Source organism: Oncorhynchus tshawytscha, linkage group LG13 (genome assembly GCF_018296145.1).
Source record: "Oncorhynchus tshawytscha isolate Ot180627B linkage group LG13, Otsh_v2.0, whole genome shotgun sequence".
Classification (NCBI taxonomy): domain Eukaryota; kingdom Metazoa; phylum Chordata; class Actinopteri; order Salmoniformes; family Salmonidae; genus Oncorhynchus; species Oncorhynchus tshawytscha.
The window spans coordinates 61950983-61962298 of record NC_056441.1 but is presented as its reverse complement, the minus strand read 5'-3'; the positions used below and the strand labels follow the sequence as shown (position 1 = coordinate 61962298).

Here is an 11316-nt window from a genome sequence, read left to right as displayed (position 1 = left end):
TGCACTACTTTTCACCAGGGCCAAAAGTAGTGCCCTATGTGGGGAATAAGGTGCAATTTGGGACATAACCCCTATCTCTCATCGCAGACAATGCCGCTCATCGCAGACCGAGCTCAAGGTGAGAGTATTTTTCGGCTAATTCAAGTGGCCCAATGAATGTTACTTTTATTACATTGCTGAGAGGTGTTCAACAGGTGTCCTGTGAACTGGACTTGTGCTACATAATGATCCAACATACTGTACGTATACAATTCCAGCCTGCTTACACATCCCCCTTAGAGAAACCTCACAGTGCTGTACGCCAACATGCTAAACGTGATAAAATCATGCCCCAACAAGCTGCTGGAACAACTGAAGATTCCTTCCTGCCTCAAAGAACAGTTCCTGCCTTAAAGAAAATGTTGTCGACATGTTTTAAACAGATATCTGACCTCACTCAAGCAGAACTTCAAGCGGGGGGGACGTCAACATTGTTTTATATACTGCTGTTGTAGTTTAAAGGGATTACCTGCTGCTCGGTTCTATACCACTATCTAGAGCCCCATTCATGCCAATGCACTTATCTACTGCAGCTTAGATTTTCTCCTTCACTGAAAAGATTAAGGCTACAACTGGAAAATCCTCCATCCACAATGTTGGCTCACAAAAAGCCTCTCAACAATTAAAATAGTTAGATGCGGTATTATTTGATGTAAACAAGCACCATCAGTAAAACATTTATAGAATGACCTACCATTGTCCTCAATGGAGAAAAAGAAGATGTCGCTCGTAGCATTGTGACCATCTCTTAGCACGTAGCAAATCTTCATGTCATCAACTTCAGCTGAAAAAGAAAATCAGATTGATGTAATTTACTCTTCTACTCGTCTAGAAACATATTGCGCTTGAATGTATAGTTCATGCCTTGCATCTTGCCTAATAGACTTAAGAAAGACTGAGAAAAGGAATGACGCTGATAAGGTAGGCAGGGTACATAATACAATACAACATTCCATTTGATATGCATATCTGTGATGAACAGTTGTTCTCTATTATAGCTTGTCTGATGTGGCTTAAGACTACTTCCACATATCATATCACTGAACTACTACAACCTACCTGCCTGGTGTGGCAACTGCTTAGCCTCAGACCGTAAGGCACTACAGAGGGTAGTGCGTAAGGCCCAGTACATCACTGGAGCCAAGCTTCCTGCCAACCAGGGCCTCTAAACCAGGCGGCGTCAGAGGAAGGCCCTAAAAATGGTCAAAGACTCCAGCCACCCTAGTCATAGACTGTTCTCTCTGCTACTGCACGGCAAGCGGTACCGGAGCACCAAGTCTAGGTCCAAAAGGCTTCTTAATAACAACTTCTACCCCCAAGCCATAAGACTCCTGAAAAGCTAATCAAAGGGCTACCCAGACCCCGCTTTTACGTTGCTGCTACTCTCTGTTTATTATCTATGTATAGTGACTTTAACTCTACCTACATGAACATATTACCTCCATTAACTCAACAACCAGTGCCCCCGCACATTGACTCTGTACTGGTACCCCCTGTATAGAGCCTCGCTATTGTTATTTTACTGCTGCTGTTTAATTATTTGTTTTCCATTTTTTATATTTTACATTTTTTAACTTAACACTTATTTTTCTTTAAACTTCATAAAGCATTGTTGGTTAAGGGCTTGTGAGTAAGCATTTCACTGTAAGGTCTACTGCTGTTGTATTCGGAACATGTGACTAATAACATTGGATTTGATTTATACACTGTTGGACAACTTAAATGGATGAAGCCTCACCGGTAATAAAGAAAAAGAACACAGGAGAGGAGAGCTGAATTAACTCAGGCTGCTTAGTGTCTGTCTATCTATTAGTCTGCTGAAAGACAGGGGCCATAAAGAAGAGGCGGACTGCAGAAGCTACTCCACATCACATCACGTCTGTCTGCCGCATCCGCTAACAACGCTATGCTGGAGTGGGTTCTTAAGACTGATACTGTCTAGGAGGAGGGTTGGTTCTGGAGTGGCTTCTTGATAGGCCAGGAGGCTGCTATCAGGGAGGAGGGTGTGAGGTGTATTACTGCTGTCTTCTATATTTCATGTCAAAACATTTCCCTTCAAAGCGGCCGGCTCATAAAAATGTAAAGCCAGTTTTGGGACACTGCCGCCGGCTATGCCGGATAAGCTAGTTATTTACTGTCTGTTTACCAGCGATGGATCTGCCTGAAATATTTAACAGGTCTGCAGAAGGAGAAAGCAGCGGGAGGAGAATGGGGATGAATGGGGGTCAGTAAATAAAGGAGAGAATGAGTCTATGTCCAACCCAAATGGCACCCTATTTCCTATACTGTATAGTGCACTACTTTTTACCAGAGCCCATTGAAGTGCACTATATATGGAATAAGGTGCCATTTGGGATGCAGGCATATAGAGATCGATCTAATTCATACATTCCTTACTGACTGTGTTACTATTTATTTACCCTACCTTTTCATTTGTACTGTAGACTGGGCTGTATGTATGTAGTTGTTCTATACTGTAGCTATTTCTGCGGCTTAAACAAACGTTGGCCTGCTGTCCCTGTGAGTGAAGTTAACACATCTCTCTCTCTCTCTCTCTCTCTCTCTCTCACACACCCTCTCTCGCTATCTCTCTCCCTACCTTTCTTTCTCCCTCTCCTCAAATCAAAATCAATCAAATCAAATCAAATTTTATTTGTCACATACACATGGTTAGCAGATGTTAATGCGAGTGTAGCGAAATGCTTGTGCTTCCCGACAATGCAGTAATAACGAGCTAATCTAACTAACAATTCCAAAAAAAAAAAACTACTGTCTTATACACAGTGTAAGGGGATAAAGAATATGTACATAAGGATATATGAATGAGTGATGGTACAGAGCAGCATAGGCAAGATACAGTAGATGATATCGAGTACAGTATATACATATGAGATAAGTATGTAAACCAAGTGGCATAGTTAAAGTGGCTAGTGATACATGTATTACATAAGGATGCAGTCGATGATATAGAGTACAGTATCAACGTATGCATATGAGATGAACATGTAGGGTAAGTAACATTATATAAGGTAGCATTGTTTAAAGTGGCTAGTGATATATTTACATAATTTCCCATCAATTCCCATGATTAAAGTGGCTGGAGTAGAGTCAGTGTCATTGACAGTATGTTGGCCCACTCAATGTTAGTGGTGGCTGTTTAACAGTCTGATGGCCTTGAGATAGAAGCTGTTTTTCAGTCTCTCGGTCCCAGCATCTTCTGGATGACAGCGGGGTGAACAGGCAGTGGCTCGGGTGGTTGATGTCCTTGATGATCTTTATGGCCTTCCTGTAGCATCGGGTGGTGTAGGTGTCCTGGAGGGCAGGTAGTTTGCCCCGGTGATGCTTGTGCAGACCTCACTACCCTCTGGAGAGCCTTACGGTTGAGGGGCGGTGCAGTCCATACCAGGCGGTGATACAGCCCGCCAGGATGCTCTCGATTGTGCATCTGTAGAAGTTTGTGAGTGCTTTTGGTGACAAGCCGAATTTCTTCAGCCTCCTGAGGTTGAAGAGGCGCTGCTCGCCTTCCTCACGATGCTGTCTGTGTGAGTGGACCAATTCAGTTTGTCTGTGATGTGTATGCCGAGGAACTTAAAACTTGCTACCCTCTCCACTACTGTTCCATCGATGTGGATGGGGGGTGTTCCCTCTGCTGTTTCCTGAAGTCCACAATCATCTCCTTAGTTTTGTTCTTGAGTGTGAGGTTATTTTCCTGACACCACACTCCGAGGGCCCTCACCTCCTCCCTCTCCGTCTCAAGCCTCCACTGTTGTGTCTCCGCAAACTTGATGATTGAGTTGGAGGCTGCATGGCTCGTGGGTGAACAGGGAGTACAGGAGGGGGCTCAGAACGCACCCTGCCCCAGTGTTGAGGATCAGCGGGGAGGAGATGTTGTTGCCTACCCTCTGGGGCGGCCCGTCAGGAAGTCTCCCAGTTGCACAGGGCGGGGTCGAGACCCAGGGTCTCTCTCTATGGTGTTGAATGCCGAGCTGTAGTCGATGAACAGCATTCTCTCTCTTGTCCAGATGGGTTAGGGCAGTGTGCAGTGTGGTTGAGATTGCATCGTCTGTGGACCTATTTGGGCGGTAAGCAAATTGGAGTGGGTCAAGGGTCAGGTAGGGTGGAGGTGATATGGTCCTCTAGTCTGCACTTCATGATGACGGATGTGAGTGCTCTCTCTCTTACCTTAGCTTTCTTGGGAACAGGAACAATGGTGGCCCTCTTGAAGCATGTGGGAACAGCAGACTGGTATAGGGATTGGTTGAATATGTCCGTCACACCGGCCAGCTGGTCTCTGCTCTGAGGGCGCCTGGGGATGCCTGGGCCTGCAGCCTTGCGAGGGTTCTTTAAATGTCTTACTCCAGTGAAGGAGAGACCGCATGATTCCGTTGCAGGCCGTGTCAGTGGCACTGTATTGTCCTCAAAGCGGGCAAAAAAGTTATCCTCCACTCTCTCTCTACTGTATCTCTCCCTACCTCTCTCTCTCTTTCTCTCTCTGCCTCCCTCTCTCTCTGCCTCCCTCTCTCTCTCTCTCTGCCTCTCTCTCTGCCTGCCTCTCTCTCTCTCTCTGCCTCTCTCTCTGGTCCTCCTCTCTCTCTGCCTCCCTCTCTCTCTCCTGCCTCTCTCTCTGCCTCTCTCTCTGCCTCCCTCTCTCTCTGCCTCCCTCTCTCTCTCTCTGCCTCCCCTCTCTCTCTCTCTGCCTCCCTCTCTCTCTGCCTCCCTCACTCTCTCTCTGCCTCCCTCTCTCTCTCTGCCTCCCTCACTCTCAGACAGGGTATTCATGTTCTCACTCTCTATTCTTCATGTCTGTGGCCCCCTACCTTCATGTAAGGTCAAATCTGCTGGTATTTACTCAAGAGCTATAATACCCTGTAGAAGATTACTAGATGAGGTTTGGGGTAGGAGAAACCACTGCCCTGTGAAATCTTTCTGTTTGAAGAAATTGTTGAACGTCATTCAAAAACACCTCTAGAAAGACAAAAGATGTATCTGTCAAATTAAGCTTAATTCCTGAACACCACTGTGCAGTTGCAGCCAATGACCATACTACAGTAGTTACATAGTACCATTATACAGGTAAGTAAGCTCTTAATCCATTATAAGGGCAACAGCGCTACAGCTCTAAGTGAGAATTACTCAACAGCTTATGAAGAATGAAAAAAAAAACACATTGGACAATAAAGTTATATTGTACTTGTAAAAGACTAAAGTATAGTAGAGTATAACTTTTTATTTAAAGTAATGGTCGTCTTACCTTGAGTGAATGTGGTGACGGTAGCGTTGCCTGTACCCAGGTTGATGAGGTATCCATGTTCTGGTCCCACGGTGATCTTAAAGGTGACAGATAGTTGAAGACTATCCCTGTCCTCGGCCTTAAGAGTCTTAGAGGTGATGAGGAACCCCAGGTGACCCGTCTCTAACACCCTCAGGGTGGGCCCCCCTTTATTCACCACGATCTGGGGCACCCCGTTATCCACCGACAGGACCGTGATCTTCATCATCTGGGGGCGCCGCGTCTCGAACACGGTGTCTGGGAACACGTAGAAGTCGGTGTGCGTCCCGTCAGTCACGGTAAAGGAGAAGGAATCCTTGGAGGACTCAGTACCGTCGTGTTTGTAGCTGATGAGGTTCTCGTTCAGGTCCTGTTTGGTGAAGGAGGTGACGGGGCGGGTGTTGTTGAAGAGGAGGCGACCGTGGACAGGGACCTGGGTGACTGTGAACTTCAGGAGGCGGTCAGGTGTGTCGCGGTCCTCTGCAGTCAGCTCGAAGGGCGTGATGAGTTGATTCTCTCCCTCGTTAACCACCAGGCTGTGAACCGTTAGAACCGGTTTCTTGTTGTCCACGTCGGTGATGGAGACACGGAACGTGCGGAACACAGGGTTGTAACCGTCGGTGACCTCGAACTCAAAGCTGTCCATCTTCACCTCATCATCGGCCGTGTGGATGTAGTACACCTTTATTATTATAACAATTACATGAAAAGACAAAACAATAAGCCATTGAAAATCTTTACAGAAAAAAAAAGGATAAAATCATGAGTATTTAAAAAAAAATTGAGAATAACACAAAGGGAAAAAAACATAAGATCGAAGTACCTTGCTCCCAGCTAGCTGAAGCTGGGTAAAGGAGGAGATGGGCATACCAGGGCCGCCAGTACACTCCAGATGGCCTCTCTGTGGGGCTCTGGTGATGGTGAAAACCAGGTGTTCGTCGGGACTGTTGAGGTCACTGGTGCTGAGCAGGTCTGTGGTCAACGTTACTCTACCGCCTTCTTTCAGAGAGACCCCCTTACTGACCACGTCAGGGAACACCACGTCGATGCCGCCCACCGTCACGTAGAAGTACCTGTCAAAAGACAAAAAGAATATAACCAATAAACAAAACAAATAATTGCAAGACGATCCATTAGGAGGCACCCTGACAAACTGAAATGTCATACCTAGCAAGAATCATCATCATTTTTTTTCAAGTTGTTTATTCTATTGTAGCTGTAGTGTATTGTTTGTATTTTAGAAAACCTCAATAAACACATTTGTAAAAATGAAGTACCTGTCGATCAGAGGGTTGATCCCGTCCGTCACGTCAAACTTGATAAGATCCCGGATTCCTTCCTGCCCGTTGTGGATATAGACGATGAGAGCCTGGTCCACCTGGTACTGGGTGAAGTTCATCCCCACTGTGATGTTCTCTAACGTCCCGTAAGGGGTTCTCCTCTGTAACAACCCCTGGCCCGGCCCGTAGCGAACAACGTACGTCAGAGTACTATCCTCAGAGTCCAGGTCGGTGGCTTTTAAAACATTGTTATCGATCACTTTAACGTCTCCTATCTCTAGCTCCAGACCGTCGTTGATGGCCATCCTGGGTGTCTCGTCATCTACAGGGATGATCATAACAATGATGGTCTTCTCCACGGTATATTTACCATCCGTCAGGATTAAGTCAAAGCTGTCCTCCTTGGTCTCAGAGTCATCGTGTTCATACACTATACTGGAGGCTTCCCTGATCTGGTCCAGGGTGAAGTTGGTGACTGTGACGGTGCCGGTTGTCAGCTGGTTGAGGATGAAGCCGTGCTTTGGTAGTTTGGTGATGATGAAAGTGAGTTCGTCCGAGGGGATGTCCACGTCGGCTCCGTTCAGGATGGGCGTATCGATGACAATATTCATCCCTTCCATGACGACAAACTCCCTCATATAGATCTCTGGCTTCTCATCGTTGGACGGGATGATAGCGATGGGGAAGAAATGTCTCTCGGAGAAGTTAATGCCGTCAGAGCATCTGAACGTGAACCTGTCCTCTACCGGCTCCACTCTTTTATGGATGCTTTGGACGTAGTAGATGTGGTTTTGTCTGATGTCCTTGATGGTGAATGCACTGATCGCAGTCCCAGACCTGGACTTCTCTGAGCCTGGGGCCGGGGAGATGTTCTCCACGTAGCCTGACGTGGGCTGGACGATGATGGTACAAAGTAGGTCATCATTAGGAGTGTCAATATCATCAGCGCTAATGTGAAAAATCTCTATCACATTCTTCTCTCCCTCTACGACAGTAAACTGTGGGCCTACAAACACCTCTGGAGCCTGGCTGTCCATGGGGAGGATGGTGATCTGAACCCTGACCCCCGTGACCCTGTTGCCCCCTACCGTCCACTCATCAGACATGTCTGTCAGCGTCAGATTAAAGTAGTCGTATTTAGTGTTGAGGCCGATCTCTCCACTGGTGTGGGCGTACACCACCAGTCCGTTGATGACGTCAGCCTGGGTGAAGCTTCCTGATTGGACCCCGTTCACCAGAATCTCCCCGAAAACCGGTGGGTCCTCCAGGATGAAGGTCAAACGGAGGTCGTCTGTGTCCTCGTCCCGCCCCTGGATGACTTTAGTCGTGATCTCAGTGGCTCCGTTTTCCAGGACGTCAATGTAGGAGCCGATGGTTCCGGCCGGCAGGCTGATGGTCGGGGTCTCGTCATCAATGGGCTTCACGGTAACCCTGATGGTGATGGTCACAACATGGACGCCGTCACTGACATCCAGCTGGAAGAAGTCGCTGGTGGACTCGTCTCCGTTGTGGATGTAGGAGATCCTGTCGTTAGCGATGTCCAACAGGTTGAACGCATCTCCTTTGGTCAGGTCAGTGAAGGTGTACTGGACCGTGCCGTGCTGAGGGGGCTGAGTTAGAGTGAAGGAGATCTGGCTACTGTCCGTGTCTAAGTCCACAGTATGCAGCTCAGCTCTGGTGATTATGTGCGTTCCCCGCTCGAATATAGTGAAGCCAGTGTTGGTTATCTGAGGCGGCTTGTTGTCGACAGGCTGCAGGAATATAGAGAACGTTCCGGTGACAGTGTTCCCTGACGTATCCTCCACCGTGTACTGGACCTGCAGAACGTGGGCTGTGATCCCCAGCTCCAGGTCAGGTGGGTTGTATGATATCTTATGGTGGTTGACCTGAGCCTGAGTAAACTCAGTCACTACAGTGTCTGGACTCTCTGTTAACACAATAGAGCCCAGTACCACAGGGCTGTTCTCATCTGTGTCTGTCGGGGGCTGGGTGACGGTGTACTTCAGATCCCTGTCCTCTGAGTCCAGGTCAGTGTAGCGGAGAAACTTCTTCCGGAAGTAGGTGAGCTGGTACTCGTGTACGGTCATCTGGAGGGTGGTACCAGGATACAGCTCAGGGGGGATGTCATCCACAGGCAGAATCTTGATGATGAACGAGCTCTGTTCTGATTGGTTAGGGGGGTCATTATCATCCTGGACCCGGAATACAAACTGATCCATGACTGTGTCAGTGCTGTGAGGCCCTGTGTGTCTGTAGAACAGTTTCCCATCTGTGATATCCTGCTGCAGCCACTCTGTAACCTCTTTCTCATACAGCTCATCCTCAGCGTTGAATTTCCAGGTGGAGGGGTCCTCTGGGGCCTCTGACTGCCTCAGCAGCACCTCCCCTATAGGCGAGAACGGTGCCTCTATGGTGAACCTGATAGTGGAGTCCTCAGAGTCGATGTCTGCAGCGCTGAGTGTGAGTGGCGAAATGAGCATCATCTGGTTCTTGAAGAGGATTAACCCCGTGTTAGCATTGATAATGGGCGGCTCATCATCCGTGGGAACGATTGTCAGGGGAAACAGGAACTCCACCTCGTGCTTCCCGTCCGTCATCCGGAAGATAATGTTGTCGCTGTACGTGTCACTGCCGTCGTGCTGGTAGATGACCACGCCCCCGTCCAGATCAGCCGGGGCGAAGAACTTCCTGCGTGACCCGAGCACTGTCAGCTGGCCATGCCGCAGCCCGTCGACCACCGTGATCTTGACATCATCCAGGTTGTCCTCGTCACTGACCTCTAGGTTGTGAGAGCTGGACAGTGGTCTGGACTGACCCTCGTAGAGAAGCTGACCCGTATTCCTGGTGACTACTGGAGCAAGCGTGTTCATAGGTTTCACTACAATCATGAAGGCGAACGGATCAGACACAGCCCCCTCAGTGTCCACCACCTCAAACTCTATCTGGAAGATACGTTCTGTCTCAGAGTCCACAGACGGAGGCTTGTAGGCTATCTTTAGTTCTTTGAGGTCTCCCTGGTAGAAAGAGGTGATGGGCAGGTTCCGGTCATCTGTACTGACTATGTACCCCTCCTCGAAGGAGAGGGGGGAGGTGATGTTGAAGATAAGGTTGTCAGGGTTAGACTCAATGTCCTCAGCAGCCAGCATGTCAGAGGTGATGGCTGTCATGACAAACTGATCCACCTCCATCATCATCATGGCCACGAAGCTGGGTTTAGGAGCCGTGTTCTCCTCTCCATCCTTTATACGCACCATCACCTGGAAAAACTCCTGCTTCAGCAGATTACCCTCTTTATCTTGTAATTCCACAATCATTGGGAAATAATCTCTATTGGGTGATTTGTGTGCAAAAGTGTGCTGATAGCGGGTATTCATTTTAATAAATTTGTCACAGTCCACCATTTTTCCAAGTTTTCCCTCATCCACAAGTTTTCCATACCTGGGTAATACACTGCCACTGGAGAGAGATGTTATTTTACACTGATGTTCACTTCTATCATAGGTGAACTCCAGAATCTTACTGTCAATGGGGTTACTAGTGCCAAGCAGTTTGTCAACAGTCAGAGGCATGTTTCTGGTTAACACTTCCAACTGTGTGAAAATCACCTCCACTTCCATCATAAACGGGATGATTATGGTATCGGTATGAGTGTCATATCTGAGCTGTAGCCTCACCCTATCCAGCGGGGGGCTCCTGGACCCGAAGTGAGAATACTTTACGTCATTGGGACCAAATTCACAGGGAAACTTTTTGGGAGAGAGCTGCCCTGGCCTCTGGGAGAGCGGGTCGTTATCCAGAACCGTTATACTACATCTGTCTCCCGGTTGTACTTGAATTACCAGATCATTGATAGGATCAATGAACACTGCTCTCCCGAAAGGCACGCGTATTCCATTGTTGGCCACCAATATAGCATCCTCTGACAGTTCCGATCTCAATGCGTATGATAATCCATAACTGTCGAAAACCTGCGCAGCGGAGTCCTCTGTCACAATGACCGCGATCAAAGCAGAGAGCAAAACAACAGCGCCAGTACCAGTCCCTTGGCGTTGCAACAGCGGAGGAATAATCCAAGCCATTTGGAGAGAGAAGCCAATGCAAAGATGCACAGAATTTTGCACATAAAATCCAGAAAGAAATACGATCAGTTCAGCTAAAGTTATGAGAGTATAAAATGAGTGTTGATAAATATCTCACTCGCATCCGCGCTGAGGTGTACCATTCTATCTCTCTCCGCTGCTCTCTTCTGTTCAGGATAAACTTCATGCACTTGGAGCCCCAGAGGGAGAGATACGCCCTCTCGTCCGCCGATTGGAGGATATTTAGGCTGGAATGCGTTTATTGATTTTTGAATGGAAGGGAAAGATGTCAATCAAAACCCGAAAACGCTCGTGCATGGGTTGGATTTGAAGAAGCAGGTTGAATAAGGTGCGAATAAGGTGCGAAATTCTACCGAAAAATACATTTAAACTTGAATAGGAATGATGTGTGCAGTCAGGTAGGCCTTAATAAACCACTTTACCTTAAATGGGCAATCTGCAGTTAAAACAATGACAAAGCAATCGGGCACCCCCGCCACTGATTTCGTAAATAAGCTGCGTGATGGGGATGACCAGCTATGGGTACAATGACTGACCATCCATGAGATCAAAATGATCGTTTTAACCATGTTTCGAGGCGATACAGTGTTTGTTTACAATTACTTTGTTTACAAACAAAGGAGTAAAA

At 47.6% G+C, this 11316-nt stretch overlaps 1 protein-coding gene across 1 annotated transcript in view; it reads right to left on the bottom strand.

The window, feature by feature from the left end:
* Positions 1–10823, bottom strand: part of LOC112265448 (FRAS1-related extracellular matrix protein 2-like) — a 149746-nt gene extending 138923 nt beyond the window's left edge. Inside the window, exons 1-4 of the mRNA XM_042296117.1 lie at positions 6586–10823; positions 6132–6381; positions 5291–5990; positions 734–823 (exon numbers count right to left, since the gene is read on the bottom strand). Coding sequence (XP_042152051.1) covers positions 734–823; positions 5291–5990; positions 6132–6381; positions 6586–10667 — 5122 coding nt within the window. The 5' untranslated portion in view covers positions 10668–10823. The remainder of the gene's footprint in view (positions 1–733; positions 824–5290; positions 5991–6131; positions 6382–6585) is intronic.
* Positions 10824–11316: the final 493 nt, after the last annotated feature.